The 17383-nt window shown below is 39.1% G+C and overlaps 1 protein-coding gene across 2 annotated transcripts; it reads right to left on the bottom strand.

Annotated features, from left to right (window-relative positions):
* Window positions 1-277: 277 nt before the first annotated feature.
* On the bottom strand, window positions 278-15675 carry LOC149815810 (chaperone protein dnaJ 6-like). Of its 2 annotated transcripts, none has more exons than XM_089989984.1 (9): window positions 15584-15675; window positions 8777-8909; window positions 2035-2133; window positions 1834-1935; window positions 1685-1744; window positions 1492-1598; window positions 1317-1399; window positions 789-879; window positions 278-708 (listed from the first exon to the last, which is right to left on the bottom strand). In XM_089989984.1, exons 2-9 carry the CDS (start codon window positions 8888-8890, stop codon window positions 495-497), a joined length of 870 nt encoding a protein of 289 aa, XP_089846110.1. In that variant the 5' UTR covers window positions 8891-8909; window positions 15584-15675; the 3' UTR covers window positions 278-494. The 2 variants fall into 2 exon arrangements, with proteins under 2 accessions (XP_089846110.1, XP_089846109.1); XM_089989983.1 differs by lacking the exon at window positions 15584-15675 and adding an exon at window positions 14887-15029.
* Between the last annotated feature and the right edge of the window lie 1708 nt (window positions 15676-17383).

The following is a 17383-nucleotide window of genomic DNA, read 5'->3' as shown; positions in this document are numbered from 1 at the left end:
TCACCCCTTTTAGCTGCACCGAAACGTGTCCATGTCGACACCCATTAACACAAAAGTTTTGAGCAACAAAAAAATTATTTGTTGAGGTGCATGGACGGGCTAAGACAGTGTGTTCTGTCTTGTTCGCAGACGTGCAAGGACATTCAGGAGCGTCCTGTCAACGTACATCAGCGATTCAAACACACCCTTAAGTACATGTCTCAAATAAGCCCCCTTGTACCTCATAAAAAATCTATCTTATTTTCAATTATGTTGTTATACTCTATCATAAGTAACGTTTATAGAAAACATCATAACACTAGCTTCTTAGCTGGGAAGAAGAAATAGACCACTATAACAAAATGCCTGCCATGGCATCGATGTCCACCCATAAAAACATATATATTTGACAATCACAAAGTTCCTCCACCTGTCCTAAGGCTTCAATGTTCACCAAGAACCTGGTTTAATGGAGGTGCCTATTGGCAGCAGAACGTGAAAAAATATTATTTTTTTCACCTCTGCTTTCGTTTTGCCCGCTCTTTACCCATCTCCAGCTTTGTTCTTGCAGCTTCAAATTCTGCTTCTGTTGGTTCTGGTTCAAGATTGGCCTTACCAGTTGCATATTTTGCAACGAAGGATGAACACATGGAGTCAAAACGCTCTTTTCTATCTTCTCGGCGTCGAGAAATAACAGCAAGCAGATCAACATCTGCTTCCTTCTTTGATCTGTGAATCAAAAGGAACAAATGTTAGAAGGGAATATATTTCAGAGCATTTCAAATGTTGGTTCAGCATCAAGAACTAACTTGCCACGCTTTTTAAGTGGATCAGTTGGTGGCTTTCTTTGTGAGACTTCTGCAGCCCATCGCTGATATTTTTTGGAAGCCTTGAGCTCTCCTATCAAATGATTAAGATAAGAAACAATTACAGAATTTGAGATTTTTACACACCCTGGAATATGTTGGTGACCAAGAAACACTGCTAGATAATAACAAGCTTCAAACTAATAGGCATCAGTCTCTCAAAGGCAAAACAATAATACTGAAAATGGAAGAAATTAAACCTTTGCCAAAAAACCATGAAAACTTTCTAACAGAAACACATGATAACAGAGTAGATACGGGAAAGAAAAATCTAAAACATTATGTGACCAAATATTTAAATCCAAGGCTGCTTTCAAATACGAACACTTCAATAAGAAACTTGGAAAACAATAATTTGATCACACTGTATGGTTAAACAGTAGACAATGATGCCAACACTTGTTTTCAGAGGAAAGGAAAGCACATAGACAAAATTAACAAAAAACAATAAGGGAAAAACAGATATTAAACCTGCAGCTAATGCTTCTTCGATGATGTCCTTGAAACGGTGTGAATCCAGCTTCTCATCTGAACATATCATGTAATTAAAGACCCTATAGGTACATAAAACCATATCAAATTAGGAACACTGAATTTCCGAAATCAGAAATTATTCTATGAACAAACCATTAAAAAAGATGCATACTTATCCATGTTGCCTTTGAATTTTTTATAAAAATCCTTCAAATCCTTCTTCTCTGAATCAGATCCTCTGTAGGCAGCTTCAAACTCAATTATATCATCTTCAGTAACCTATAAAACATAGGAGAAACCTTTTCTCAGCAGGCTTCCAGAAAACACTACCAAGGAAGGAGAGCTCCTTTGGCATTTCAACACACCTTTTTGTACATTGACCTGAAATACTCATGCAAGCTTTCAACAGCATCCCCAGTAAAAGCCTGCACATTCAGAAAGAAGAGATAAAATTCATGATAATAACATAATGATTCAATATCCAAACACACAAAACTTGAAAGAAACTACTCACGTCGTCATCAGTGCAACCAGTCTGATCATAAACTGCTCTTTTTTCAGTATCCCCAAGAATAGATATTACCTTCTGCAGGAGCTGAAACTTTTCCTTGGCTTCCTATGGACAAAGACATCCACAGAAAAAATAAATGAATAATAGAGTTGAAGGAACAAAACAATTTTGTAAGGACGCCACAAGACGATCATCACATTGTACCTCATCACCAGGATTTTTGTCAGGATGGAGACGCAAGGCCAACTTGTAATATGCTTTCTTTATTTCTTGTTGGGAAGCAGTTTTTTCCACACCTAGAACCTATAAATAACAACAAACCATCATTATGCAAAAATTATCCTAATATTTGATAGAAAGAAGGAACAAAAAGACCAATGCCTTCATAACCAAAGTAGAGCACGTTCTTAAACTAAAGGCAGCTAGCAACCTGTTCGAACAAATGATAGATTTTCCAATTGGAGAGTATGCAATTGATACGCCAAAAACTTAAATTTGGCAAAAAAAAACAAAAACAAAGGTGATTAAAGAGTGAACCATCACAATCCAACATTCCTCCATTGATATCATATTGGTTCCAAGGTCAACAAGCATCAATAACAGCAACTATTTTTAGCAGAGAAAAATGAACATCACCAATAAAGGATTTGAATCTATGCCTATAACATTCAAAGCTAGTAAAATTACATAATGTATCCCTACATATAAAAATGTGCCACATATAATATCCACATGCACAATTACGGTAATGCTGTTGTTGCACTAAAATATAATGACCAGAATGTCCTTATTAAGTGAAATGATAGAAATGCCCTTGCACGTCCCCATCAAATCAAGCATGGTCTAAGACCATCGAGATTTTGCTCTTGTTCGTACAATGGCATAAGAAAGTTGCTTTGCCATGATATTAGACACTCAATTTAGATACTAACGAGTCATGGTTCTAACTATTGATCCTCTTATCTTCTCATGAAAAAAGTGTTTACCAATCTCAATCTTAGTTGTCAAAGGCGGTATCCAGTGCCTAGGCGGTGAGCCCCTAAAAAGACTAATGGGGACTAGGCAAACTAGTTGGTACCCCAATTAAAAATAAATAAAAAATATGTAAACAAACTGCTAAAATGAATAACAAACATGCATACAACATAAAATCAATCAACAATCCACAATAGACAAAACACATGTCGTTGAACACTAGAAAGCAATTATATTAAATAACCTACTCTGTGTGTGTGTGCATCAACATCTGTGTGTGTGAGAGAGAAAAGATACAGAGAACATATATACTTACATATTATTATATATGTATGAAACACACAAACACAGAGTATATAATATATAACTCAAAAACATAAACTATAGGGAAAAAAGGAAAAACAAGAAGAAAAAAAAAGAAAAGGGAAAAAGAAAGAAAAGGGTCTGTGTGTGTGTGGGTGGGAAGAGAAGAAGAAAACCAAGAGAGAGGGAGAGTGTAATGGGCCTCCTCTTCTTCTTCTCACTGCAACAAACCGAGGGAGAGAGAGAGAGGAAGGGTGTAGCCCTTCCCCTTTTACACTTGCCCCTTGGCACAATTGACCAAGTTTGGACAAGTCCAAACCTGGTTAACAAAGTTTAAAAAAAAGACATAACTGTCCCCACACCTAGTCGGGGACAGCTTAGGCAGTAGAAAAGCCCCACCGCCCAAACTTAAAAGCTAAAAGCCCAGGCGGTGGGGCTGCGACTAGGTGTCGCCTTTTGATAACTAAGGTCTCAATGTGCTTTTTTTTATTATGCTGCATTAAAGTCAATGATAATAGACATTGTGGTATGATTGTCACAATATAACAATGATTTTTCCAATAATTTGATGTAAGGAGGTGATTGGCTTTTTAATCCATGTAACCTCCGCACCTAACCAAGGCAACCATTAATATCCAGCTCTGTACTTGATCTTGATAACATACTTTGTTTCTTGCTACTCCAAGACACCAAATGCAAGCTTGAGAATAGACAATAACCAGACAGTGAAGGATGTGTCCTCGAACCTCCAGCCCAATTGGCATATGAGTATGTAACAATTGTCACTTACAGAATCAAGATAGAGTTGCATAGTTTTATAAGAAAGGCCTTTTGTGGATGCTGCCCTGATATATCTTAATATTCTTTTGATAGCATCAAAGTGGGAAGTGAACATGCATAAATTGAGATATTTCATCAACGTGCCTGGATGAGTGGTGGCTACAAGCCTAATACACCATTTATGCTTCCATACTTGGTTGGTCTTGACGATTCTTTTCCTTTTCCCCTAATCAAGAATCTAATGCCATCAAAATTTACATAGGCTTGTGGCCAATCTATTGGTATGTCTAAGCAATTCAAAATATATTTTTGTTATGATCCCAATTGATAGATTTGACGAGCTATTGCTAATAACCACAGACTGCTACATAGAAACATTAAACTGAAGGCCCAAACAAAATAAACACCTGAGAAAAAGGACCACAAATGGATAATGAAAAGTCATAAGCTACATTATTTGAGAGAACTGCTCATAAAAAATCTCATAGCCACCTATTAATTCTAATGGAACTTTGTCAAAGATTTCATCTTATGATGAGTTACAGAAGCCCATCCAGAAGTCATGGATACGATTGCATGAACATCAGACACTGGAAAACTCAGGCATAGACTTGTTGAAGTAGTTCAATATATTGTTGTATGTAGTACAGATGGCAGAAATAATTTTTATCTAAATACTACTACATGTTAGAAAAGACATATCTAGGTCTATGATGGTCACCCTAAATTAAGTTTGGGATTATTCTTGACAAGCTATCCATAACCTCCTGAGCAAAGCCCATAGTTGAATTCCCTTCATTAGTTGAATTTATCAATGATGTTAAACTTCACCCATGGTCACATGGTTGAATTGGGAGAAGCAGTAGGCAATATTATAGATCAATCCATTGAAGAACCCGGGACTCAAGTAAAATTAATAACTTTTCATATTGGTGCAGTATTCACATGCAGTACTGCAGAACATGTACTAACTCTGGTAATCAAAATATCATTCACATATAGCAGTCTCTGATCTCATGTTGTCCATAAGAAATAAAAAGTGAGACCTTACTACATGACAAGCTATCAAATCATGCTCTCAGTGCTTGTTTCAGCATGTGGCTTTGAGTATGGTAACAGAGTACCTTCCTTATAGGATCAATCCTGGGCACAACTGCTCCATGTAGACTACTTAACTCTCACTAGTATGATTTCCAATTGTGTCTCAGCTAAAGAAAGACAACTTCTAGTTTGCACAACAGGTCTAAATGTCTCATCATAATTGAAACCATGTTCTTGCACATAACCTTTCACCAGTAATTTAGCCTTAAAATCTTTTAATCTATGTCACAGGGACTCGACAAACCGGGTGCGGCACCCGCGTCGACGCAACGTGGGTGCACATGAGAGTGCGGCACCCGGTGTGGTCAACTGGACCTTGGGTGCGGTCAATGCACCCAGGGTCATTTTGGTCCAATTTTTGGACATAAAAAAAATGCCCAATGAAATGGGCTGAGAAGAGAGGATTAGGGCAATTTTTTTTGCCCTAATCCTCTCCTGTACTCTCCCCTCCCACGCTCCTCTGCTCTCTCGCTCGCCTCCTCTCTTCCAGACGTCTCTCAGGGGAGCCCGATGCCACCTCCTCCTCTCCGCCGACCTCTCCGCCGTCGCTGCGGACCACTCTGCCGCTGCTGCAGAGTGGCCGCTGCTGCAGACCACTCTGCCACCGCCAACTGCTCCAGGTATGCCCCCAACTCCCTCTGCTCTCCTCCTCTTCGACCCCTCCCCTGCACAAATTATATATATATATATATATATATATATATATATATATATATATATATATATATATATATGCCGCACCCCTGCACCCAAATTTTTTTAAAGTGCCGCACCCCCACACCCGCACCCGCACCCGCACCCATGTGACATAGCTTTTAATACTTCCATCAGCTTTGTTAGCATTTCCTTACAACGATCCATAGCTTCTCAAGCATCATATTCATACAAATACTCAAAGCATGCATCTCAGCATCTAACCTTGATCTATCTTATCACTTTTCAAACCAAACTCTGAAGCTTGCATGAGTCCACATAATGCTCTTCTCACACTACAAAGTTACAAACACGAGTTTAATTGTCCACCATCCTTGGTGGAAATTCCATATTATCTTCTTTATTCAAATATCCATTCAAAAATGCATTTTTTACATTTGACTAGTGCATTTTCCATTATTTAAGTAATGCAACCATAACAATGTTCCCATTATGATCATATGAATTGCTGGTGCAAATGCAATCTAAAAAATCTATCACATATTGTTGATTACATTCCTCGGCCATCAATCTTTCCTTGTACTTTTTTGTTGCTCCATCTATCTTGGCGTTTACCTTGTAAACCATCTGATATCAATGGTTGCCCTTCCCAAGAGGCAGTGGAGGAAGATCTCAAACTTTCATTTTCACAAGTGGGACTAGTAACTAGTTCTTCCACAATAAGTTTCAAATCAGGAGACTAAATTGCTTATTTATGAGATTATGAGTCATCCTTCTCTAGATTTAGCAATTTTGCTTTGTCTAGTAAAGAAGAGATTGCCTTCCATGAGCTCCAATTATGATGGCTTTCCAAGAGAATTTACTATGCACCTTAATACCACCACATGATTATTTTCTACAAAAAAAAAAACATGATTATCTACTGATAGGGAAGGTGTAACCTTAAAGCTATGTCAAATGGATAAGGATGCAGGAACAGGACACGATATGGGTACACTTGGTATGGTACAATAATTTCAAAAACTAGGACACGAGGACACGGTCATACACACACATAAACTTATATGTATGTGTGTATGAAACAACAAATCCAAATCACTATAATTAGGAAAATCAAATAATGAAACTAAGTTCAAATTGAAATGTAACATAATTGATAACAATTTTTAAAAGAAAAAGAACTCAAGTGAATACAAAATAAGTAAATGAGATTGTCATGCCCCAAATCGAAATCCGAAAATCTAGGGAGATTTTTTGTTCATAATTATTTTTTAACACAGTGGATGTCTTCTCAAATCATTTTGAAGCTACCCCAAATTCGGGCACGTGACAGATTTAGAATCAAACCATTTACAACACAACATATCAAAATAGATTTCATTTATTCCATAAATGAAATTTCAGAGTTTACAACCAAAATGATAATGATAGAAGCAGTCAAGTCTAATCCTTTCCAAAAATCCTGAAGTCTCTGTGTGCTGCAACATCGGCCCGCCTACGCACATGGATCTGAAAATCACAAAATATGAAGCGTGAGACACATCATGTCTCAACACACTTCCGCAGACCCTTACTAAGTCTCTAAAACGCAAACACAATATTTACGATTTAAGGTACGTAACCTTTATGTCATCCTATGATGATGTAAGCATACAAATCACGTATACCCTTATGCATGGACAACCATACAATTTATGCATACTCTTATGCATATATAAACAAACCATTTACGCACACCTCTATGCATATATCAACCATAAAATGCATGCATACCTTTATGTGTATGAACAAATTGCCGTTGTTGTCCATGGCCATGGTACATACCAGAGTTACCAATCGAGGAAGCGGAAAGCGAGGCAGTTTCAAAATTTTAGGAAGCGGGGAAGCGTGGGACTACTTAGAAGAAAATTCCGAACCGTCTCGGAAGCGACCTAGAAAGCGAACCGGAAGCGAAAAAATGGAAAAAATGGGGAAGCGCGGGGGAAGCGCGGGGGAAGCGTGCTTTCCATAAAAGGGGGACGCTTCCCCTCACGCTTCGGAAGCGCGACGTTTCGCGCTTCCGAAGCGTGCTTCGGGGAAGCGCACTTCCCCTTTTACCTAGGCGCTTTCGGTAACTCTAGTACAGACCTCACCTCAGACCCAACACACAAAAACAAGCCAAAACACAAACACAATCAGCTAATATGGCCAGTCACCAAAAAAATCATGGAGTAGAAGGCTTACCTAGGAAACAACGATCTATAAAATGGCTGACTGAAAAGTTGATCCTCTCTTCTCCCTTGCTCTCTTTCTCAAAATGGCCAATGGGGAAAGAAAGAGACTCGAGACATTAAATAGAGGAGGTTGGAACTTCTATCCCAATTTCTAGGTGACGCCCTTCTTGCAGTTCCCAAAAAAATATCAACCTTTTGTCACCTTTTTATCCATGGTAAACAAAATCAATAATTTTGTTTTTCTAAGATTTTGAAACTCGTAAGTGGTCTCACGCATGGACTATGAATCATCTCTATTGGGTCCATGATCCAACATAGGGTCCACTCATAGGATCTAACTATTATATTAACATCTTTTTAAATAAATTATAATTAATTATAATAAACCTACACCTTCAAATCTTTCATAATAAAAACATCCATATAAAAATCTTATTAATTAAATTATTAGAGTTGTAGATAATGCTTAGAATTACATTTGCCATTTTGGGAAGTATCCCGTATTGCCTCAGTAATTGTTTCTCAGCACTGCTCTAGGCACTACCATGTGTAATCTTAAATGCATGGATTGGTAAAACGTAACCAACACTCTTTCTGTTATGGCTTTTCCTAAATGGTTCTTAATAATGCGCTATGCTAGTTAACAAAAACAGAGAAAGGAGAAGGAAAAACAGATTCCAAGTAAGATAGATAATCTCATATTCAAGCAAGTGATACATAAAAATATAACCATGGTACACAAGAAAACTAATTTGTCATGGAAGTATTAAACGAAGATACCCAACAGAAAAAAACAAAAGCAACTTGAATGAACTGAAAAGAGATACAAAGCCTCGGTAATAGAACAGTGCAGTAATATTGTCGCAGACCATTGAAAAAATCAAGATAAATCTTCTTAGAGGAAATTTTTGGTGGCTTACATCATATAAACTCTTTGCGGTTCCAGCCTTTTCACCCACACAATTGTCACTTGGTTCTTCCTCAACCTCATCCTCTACCTCCTCATGGGTCTTAGACTTCCCTTTCTTTGCCATCTCCAAAAAGTTGATCCAACTACAAAACCAACAAGAAGAGCAATTAGACAAAACTCAAGAGACGATACATTAAAAGGCAAAATTTGTCAACGGAAAACAGTAACCATACAGCTATCTACAAAGAAACAAACACAAGAGACTAGCCAATCAAACTTGCCAGGCGTATAAATAACAAACAGTTATCAAAGGACACAAACTTCCAGTCTAGGAGCATCACCATCATTAACATCCCTTTGAGAAACCATCAACAATATCAAATACATGAATCATGTTTACTTCACATTGTAAAAGGCAACAATTATTTCATGGAACTCAATGAAGAGACTGAAGCAAGCAGCAACTAAAAAGAAAGCCTAGAAGAAGAGGATGGCAGAGATGCGCTATATACCAAATGTCAAAAAATAGAGAAGAAAAAGGAGATGTCCTAGGGCGTGAAAAGGACCGAGATTGAGAATCCAAATTAGGAGGGACACCAAAGATAGCATTTTGCCACTAACCGCGCCATCGTAATGGATGGTAAGAAAAGAAGACGGAATGTGATTCAGCAAGAATAAACAAAGCCCAAGGAAGAGACACATGTAATCAGATTTGTGACATGCAACTATAGAGGCTGAGATCTTCTCCTTTGTTGTGAGAGAGACAGATGCTAAAAAGAAAAAGAACAGAGATTTAACGTGGTTCGGTCTTTCAGACCAACATCCAAGGAGAGAAATCGATAACTCTTCTTTTTATTTTCTCATATCATATTCATTCAGAGTGCAGATATATATAGGGAGCAAAAACAAGGAAAAAGAATTTATCTGATAAGGCAACACAATATTCCTTGATCTGGAACGTAACAAACTCATAACAATGCCGATCTGATTTCCCGCATAATGCTCTCTTTCCTTCACTCCCCCTCAAGCTGGGAGTCGAAGATATTATGAGACCCCAACTTGTCAAGAGCTCGATAAAGTTGTTCTTTACCAACCGCCTTTGTAAAAATATCTGCCAACTGATTAGAACTCGGGCATAAACGAAGTAGAAATCTCTTTGTTTTGCACCTTGTCTCTAACATAATGGCAGTCTATTTCAATGAAATGTGCTTTGTCCTTTCATGGAACACAGGATTTGCGGTGATATGTATTGCAGCTTGATTATCGCAATATAGTGGCATTGGTGTATGAACTTTGAGACCAATTTCTTTGATAAGTGTCTTGGTCCAAGTGAGCTCACATGCAGTGGTTTCCATTGCTCTGTACTCAGCCTTGGCAATTGACCTTGATACCACCTTTTGTTTTTTGCTTTTCCAAGACACCACATTTCATCTGACAAAGATGCAAAAACCTGTTGTGGATTTTTTATCAAGAGCACTACCAACTCAATCAGCGTCCGAACATACATAAACATTTGTATGTCCATTTCTTTTAAGCCAAATTCCTTGACCAGGAGCCTTTTTAATATATCAAAGTATTCTATCAACTGTTTCTTGATGAATTTTCTGTGGATCATGCATGAATTTGCTTACCTCTCCAACGGCATACGCAATATCTGGTTGCGTTACGGTCAAATAAATAACCTTTCCTACAAGCTTTATTATTGAGTTATATCTAGAGTTACCAGTCAAGGAAGCGGGAGCGGGAAGCGATACGGGAAGCGGGAGCGGGAAGCGAGGCACTTTCAAAAATTTAGGAAGCGGGGGACCACTTAGAAGAAAATTCCGAACCGTCTCGGAAACGACCTAGGAAGCGAACCGGAAGCGACCTAGGAAGCAAACCGGAAGCGAGGGGAAGCGAAAAAAAATGAAAAAAATGGGGAAGCGAGGGGGAAGCGCGCTTCCCATTTATGGGAAGCGCGTTTCCCATAAAAGGGGGACGTGCTTCCCATAAAAGGGAAGCGCGCTTCCCAAAAAAGGGGGATGCTTCCCCTCACGCTTCGGAAGCGCGACGTTTTGCGCTTCCGAAGCGCGCTTCGGGGAAGCGCGCTTCCCCTTTTGCCTAGGCGCTTCCGGTAACTCTGGTTATATCCTCAATCGAATCTTTGACGGCCTTCTCCAATTTGTGATTGACTTCAATTGGCGTTTCAGCAAGTTTAGCACCAATTTTTCTGTCTCATTCAACAAATCAATAGTAAATACAACCCCTTATTTGAGTGAGCAATTTCAATTCCCAAAAAATATTTTAATTTTCCCAAATCCTTGATATCAAAGGTTTTATGTAAGTATGTCTTAACACTGTTGATGTTTTCTGTATTGTTTCCTATTATTATGATATCATCAACATAAACTAATATCACAGTAATATTGTTGGAATCCGTATTCACAAATAAAGTGTTATCAAAAGCACATTTTGAAAAATTATTTGTTTTCAATGCTTGACTTAACTTTGAATACCAAGCTCTTGGAGACTGCTAAGCCCATATATAGCTTTTTGAAGTTTGCAGGCAACACTAAGATTGTCTCTACTTGGATGTCCCAACAACATTTTCATGAAAACTTCTTCAATCATGTCTCCTTGCAAAAAAGCATTTTTTACATATAACTGAAAGATATCCCAGTCAAGATTACTAGCAATAGAGAGAAGAATTCTTAGCGTATTCATTTTTGCAATGGGAGTCAAGGTTTCTGTGAAGTCAATACCGGGGGTTGAGAATATCCTTTCACTACAAGACGGGCCTTGAACCGCTCAATGGTGCCATCACTTTTAAACTTTATACGATAAACCCACTTGCAACCAACCATCTTTTTATCCTTGGGCTTTGTCACAACTTTTCAGGTTCCATTCTTCTTTAAGGCTTTGAGTTCTTCATCTATTGCCTTGCGCTATTCTTGACTTAGCAATGCTTCTTCATAAGTACATGGTTCTTATACTTTATAGATTTCAGTGAGATAAGCAACATATTTATTAGGCAAATGATTATACTGAAACTGTCTTTCAATGGGATATGATGATGTCTGGTACGTCACAAAGTCTGCTTGAAGGTCTAGTAACTCTTTCGGACCTTTGAAGGACAATTTCTTGACTGCTACCATTTTCAACGTTTTCAAAGGTAGAATTGTTATTGCTAACATTCTCAAGAATAAAGCCATTAGTGTTGAATTGGTCATATGCATGAGAAAATTTATCATCCTGAGTTATGTTAGAAAGTGTTATAGTGTGACCCGAAAGCTCCCCCCGTCTACTACCTTCGATTTCAAAAAAGGCTTTCTCTTCAACGAAGTGTACATCTCTTGAAACATACAATTTTTTATTCTTTATTCTTTACAACAAAGCAACAATAACCTTTTTTAGATGGAGAATAACCTAAAAAGACACATTTGATTGCTCTATGTTCCAACTTATTTCTATGCATTGGTTGATTCCAAACATAAGCAACACAACCAAAGGTCTTCGTATGATTGATAGAGTGATGTCTACCTTTTAGCATTTCAATAGGAGATTTATAGTCAAGATGTGGAGTTGGTAGATGGTTTATAATATATCCAGCAGTACTAACAGCATCACACCAATAAGTTTTAGGAACATTCATCTGAAACATCAAAGCCCTAGTGACTTCCAATAAGTGTCAATTTTTTCTTTCAACGACGCCATTTTGCTGCGGCGTTCCGACACAAGAAGTTTCATGTTTCATACCATGTTTCCTTTAGAAGTTGATAAATTTTTCATTCACATATTCCTTTCCATTATCTATTCGCAAAATTTTTATTTTGCAATTGTATTGTGTTTGTATGAGGTTGTAAAAAACTTCAAATTTTGAAAAAACCTCATCCTCATCCTTGCCTTTCAAAAAATAAATCCATGTGACCATGAAAAATCATCAATGAACGTCACATAATACTTGAATCCATTTCTAGAGGCTAGAGGCTAGAGGCGATGGTCACCCGACGTCATAATGAATGATATCAAATGCATGCTCAGAAAAATGTTCAAAGATTGGAAAAGGAGGTCTAGTCATTTTTTCAAGTATACATACTTTGCATTTATTGCAATCAAAATTCATAGAAGGTATTAATTTTTGCAACACACGACAAGAAGCATATCCAAGTCTAGCATGCCATAAATAATTTTCATCATAATATAGATAATTTTCATCATAATATACAGCAACAAAAGTTTTTTTGAACTCATCCAGCATGTATAACCCATTTGATTCCTTTCCTTTACCAATCGTCCTCCTTGTCTTCGGATCCTGAAAAATAACTTCAGTTGCAGAAAATATAGCATAGCAATCTAAAGCATGTGTTGTTTTGCTCAGTGTTGTTAGAGGCGAACGCCTCAGTACCTGAAGGGTACGCCTCAGAGGCGAAGCGCAAGCTCAAGAAACTGAGGCGTTTGCAGGCTTGAAGTGCATGCCTCTCGTCGAGGCGCGCTTCGCTTCTAAGGCGTACGCATCATGTAAAGCAAAAAAAAAAAACTCATGTCACATGTCCTCGTGTCCAAATGTCCTATTCTTCTGAAAAAAAAAAGTCAAACTCGCGTCACATGTCCTCGTGTCCATAAATCTTTATGGCATAGGTTAGAATTGTAGTGTCAGGACCTGAATGGCCTCAGATTGTGTTCCTAATATCTACCTGTTGTAGAGAAGCAGAAAGGTCGTTCCTAAAACCTACACGTTTGAAACAAGAAAATGAAAGCATTAACGAAAAATTCAACTAAAGCTATAAAATTAAATTAAAATTAATGAAAACAAACCGAGGAAGATTAATATCAAAGGAATGAAAGCAATATAACAAGCAAAAGAAAAATTAGGATTTTTAATCTCCAAAAACTATCTCTATCTTGCTCCTAAGGCCTATTTAAAGATGATAGGCCAGATCTAAGATCTGGACCCCACACATGAGATCTGATGCGCGACCCATTAAAACTTCGGATCAAATTGGGTTCTAAGTAGGGAGATGGATTGTACGTACGCTGCTTTTGTTCACCTCGATGACCTCCACACAATAGCCTCCTCCTGTCTAGGCTTTAGATTTGTACTTAGATCCACTTTAGGATTCTGAACACCCTAACCAATGTTGTCGAATCGTTTGGCCACTGATTCAACTGTATCTGTCGATACCAATACTCAAGTGAATCATTCTATATCGGCCAAAAAAAAATATATAATGTGTCAATCATAGCATGACACATGTTAAAACCATTAAAATAATGTTAAAATAGTATTAAATTAATTTTTAGTATTTTTTACATTTATTTAAAAATAGCCAATTCAGGGATGAAGAGTATTGATTTTCTGTCGATACTATGTGTATCGGTCGAGGATCGATACCGATAACATTGACCCTGACTATCTTGCATTAAATCACCATCCTGGATTATAGAATCAGGATCGCGTAATTCGCCCCACGTCACCACCCCTAAGCAAAAGTCCAGAATTTCTGGCATTTTGGTGAACTGAAAAATCAAAAGCCTTGGATCACCATGAATTCCACTATATCCAATTAACAGTCAATAGGGAACACGAATCCCATCATTTGAAATAGGAAAGTAGTATTTATTTACTGTCGTAAATTATAGGAAAGTAGTATTTATTTTATATTGTCGTTTATTAGTAGTTCTTATTTAAAATTTCCATTATTTTATTAATATTATATATTTTATTATTTTGATCATGAAGCTTACGCTTCAACACCTCGCTTCATAACAGGCTCAACGCCTCGCTTCGCCTTATTGCATTTAACAACCTTGATTTTGCATTTAACATTATTGCATGCCGGGAAGACCCACGACAGCAGGGGCGTGCCCCTTCCTACCGGGAAGCAAATGGTAGCAGGGGCGACTGCCCCTGCGAGAGAGAGCGGGAGGGAACGGCAGAGGGGCCGCCGGCCTCCTGCCGGCCCTCCGACAACAGAGGGAGAAAGAGAAGGGGGAGGCGCGGCAGGGTGGCACCGGCCTCCTGCCAGCCTTCCGGCGAACACAGAGAGCGAGGGGGAGGCGCGGCAGGGGCCGGCAGCCTCCTGCCGGCCTTCCGGCAAACAGAAGAAGAAGAGAAGAAGGGAAGAAGAAAAAGGAAAATACCTGGAAGAGGAGGCGCCGTCGTCGATGTCGGGCTCCCCTGTGGAGTCACCGGCGACGGGAAGGGAAGTGGGTACCTGCGAGGTCGCCGGTGACGGCGATCGGAATAAGAAGGAGGTGGGGGCGGCAGGGCTTGCTGGAAACCGCAACGAGAGAGAGAGAGACGTCGGGAGGAGGCACGGGCAAGATGGTTCGGCGCGCCCGTGGAGAATTTTTCGTTCCATTGGTTCCTGTTATTTTTGTAACAGGGGGGGGGGGGGGGGGGGGGATGGAAAGAAAAATACATAAGAATAAGAACGCGGCGGACGCGCGGAACGTCGTCCGCCACGTCCAACGTTTGTTGAAAATCGCCGTCCTTAGCGTAATGTTCGTCCGAAACACACTGAGAACCGTGCATCAAACGTACCCTTAAGACGCGCGACGCATCACCAACTGAAACCCCAGAACCCCGTTTCCTTTCACTTTCTCATTCAAACTGGACCCATTTTTTCCAAAACCCTAGAAAGTCCGTCGCTTAGTGGGAAATTCTTCAGGGAAAAAAAGTAACGAAGGGTGAACAACTCCATCCACAAAGAAAAATTGCATGGGAGTCGGAAAAAGTCTCAATCTCTGACTGGAAGGGCTCCCATTACCGCAACCACAGGAAGGAAATCGAAAAAGGGCAAAACTAAAAAACAGAGAGAAGCATACGAGAGGTTACCAGGGAAGTCGGGCGATGGAGATCGAAGCAGCAAACCGAAAATCTTGAGAGAGGAATGCGATCGACAGCAGAAGAGAAGGAGGAGGAGGAGAGAGATCTTTTTTCTTTGGTTTGAAGAAAAAGGGAAGGGTCGGGTCGAAGGGTTGGTTTTTGGGGGTGGGGGGGGGGAAGATCAGCCGTGAACCGTCCGATGAGGATCTTTTGATGTCAAGGCGTGCCATCCTTTTTCCCGCCCAACAAGCAAAGATGCACCATTTTGGCGGGCAAGGGGGGGAAGGATCTGGAATTTCAGATATGTCCGGGTCCCGTTAGATATCCGTTTTTCCTTTTGATACTTAACACGGAGAAACCGCCCCCCAGAAACAGAGACCTAACGGTGGTGGCTCTACCTGCCTTACTCTCACTGTCCTGACAGCGTAAAACTCCGTGAACTTACCTCTGGATCTCAAAAAGTCACCACGCTTAGGCACGTGCAAGAGGTGACTCCCATGAGATTGGAACCTATCAGCCTTTTAAAATAACAACCAGGCATAGTCAGTCAGCCCCTCATTGAACCATTCACATCCAAATATTAAAATAGGCATAAAGCAACCTTCTAATGAACAATTTATATACAACATTAAAAAGTCCATCATCACTTATGAACTCTGCTAAACCTAGCAGTTACAAGACAATAATGTAAACACCTTAAATATAAACAGGGGAGTCCCATATACCAAGCTTCCATAATTAAATATATTCAACAGAATATATATATATATATATATATATATATAATAGTTCAACATCGCATGCAGACTTCGTTGAGACCATCAAGCATGAATCAATCACTACAACATGCATATGGTGTCTTAGTGAAACCCTACATTCACTTATCGAAGCAGTTTATATGTTCCCCCCCCGGAATAGGCAGGTGCGTGTTCTTGGGTCTGAATAAGCGCCACGTATATAAGCATGTGGGGCTCGTTTCCCCATGTGTTTGCATCACTTAGCATCAAAGTCCGATGCATTTGTAAAGACTAAAGTATCCTTTCTCGCCATTAGCGCCATGAAACAATATTTCGAGTAATATACCAAAATCTCCTTCAACTAGAAAATGGAGGATAACCTTTTGTTTTCGCCGTAAGCAACACCTCTGCTTGAAGAGTCTCAAGCTCGAAATATGTTGCCCTCTCCATTCCGGATCACCCTTACACCTTCGGAGGAGCACCCTTTGCGTTGTCTGCTGTCGTGGGGGCACCCTTTACCCTCTCCTGTTGTCGAAGCACCTTTTACCATCGTCTGCTATCGAACCACCTTTTACTGTCGTCTGTTGTCGAGCCAACCTTTGTCGTGCAGCTAAAAATCTATCAGATATTGAATCAACAAGAGCAGATTCAAAAGTATACTCTGCAACAGCTGGCTCCAAGTTCTTCTGCAGAAGTTCTGACAACAACTCTGTACCAGGGGTCAGATCCCACATATCATTTGTAAGCAAACGAACTCATTCGTAATGGCAACTCACTGCACCATTCAAATCGATACAGTTTCTCAAATGTTTGTTATGTTAAACATTGTTTCAATTGGTGGTTCTACATACTCATCAAAGAGAAATAATTGAAGATCTTTACAAAGAATGGGTTGACCTTGTTAAAGGAAAGGTGATTCAGTTATTTGTAATGGTCTTTGAGTTATTATTTACCATGCCAATAAAAGTAACAATTTATAGTATTAGCATGTTTTAAAGCGATTCATAAGACAAATATCGTAATAATTGACACTAGCAAACACATAATATCTAGTTACAATAATTCATACTTC

The sequence above is a fragment of the Nuphar pumila genome, chromosome 15 (genome assembly GCF_984573655.1).
Source record: "Nuphar pumila chromosome 15, dmNupPumi1.hap1.1, whole genome shotgun sequence".
Taxonomy (NCBI): domain Eukaryota; kingdom Viridiplantae; phylum Streptophyta; class Magnoliopsida; order Nymphaeales; family Nymphaeaceae; genus Nuphar; species Nuphar pumila.
The sequence above is the reverse complement of the archived record's forward strand: the minus strand, read 5'-3'. Positions and strand labels throughout refer to the sequence as shown.

Bases quoted from the DNA above. Each gene is read 5' to 3' on its own strand.
- LOC149815810 (XM_089989984.1), bottom strand. From the start codon at position 8,890: ATGGCAAAGAAAGGGAAGTCTAAGACCCATGAGGAGGTAGAGGATGAG. The intron at 2,134-8,776 runs GTAAGCCACCAA...TGTTATTTATAG, and splicing joins CCGCAAAGAGTTTATATGAT to GTTCTAGGTGTGGAAAAAAC. The intron at 880-1,316 runs GTTTAATATCTG...ATCATTTGATAG, and splicing joins CGAAGAAGCATTAGCTGCAG to GAGAGCTCAAGGCTTCCAAA.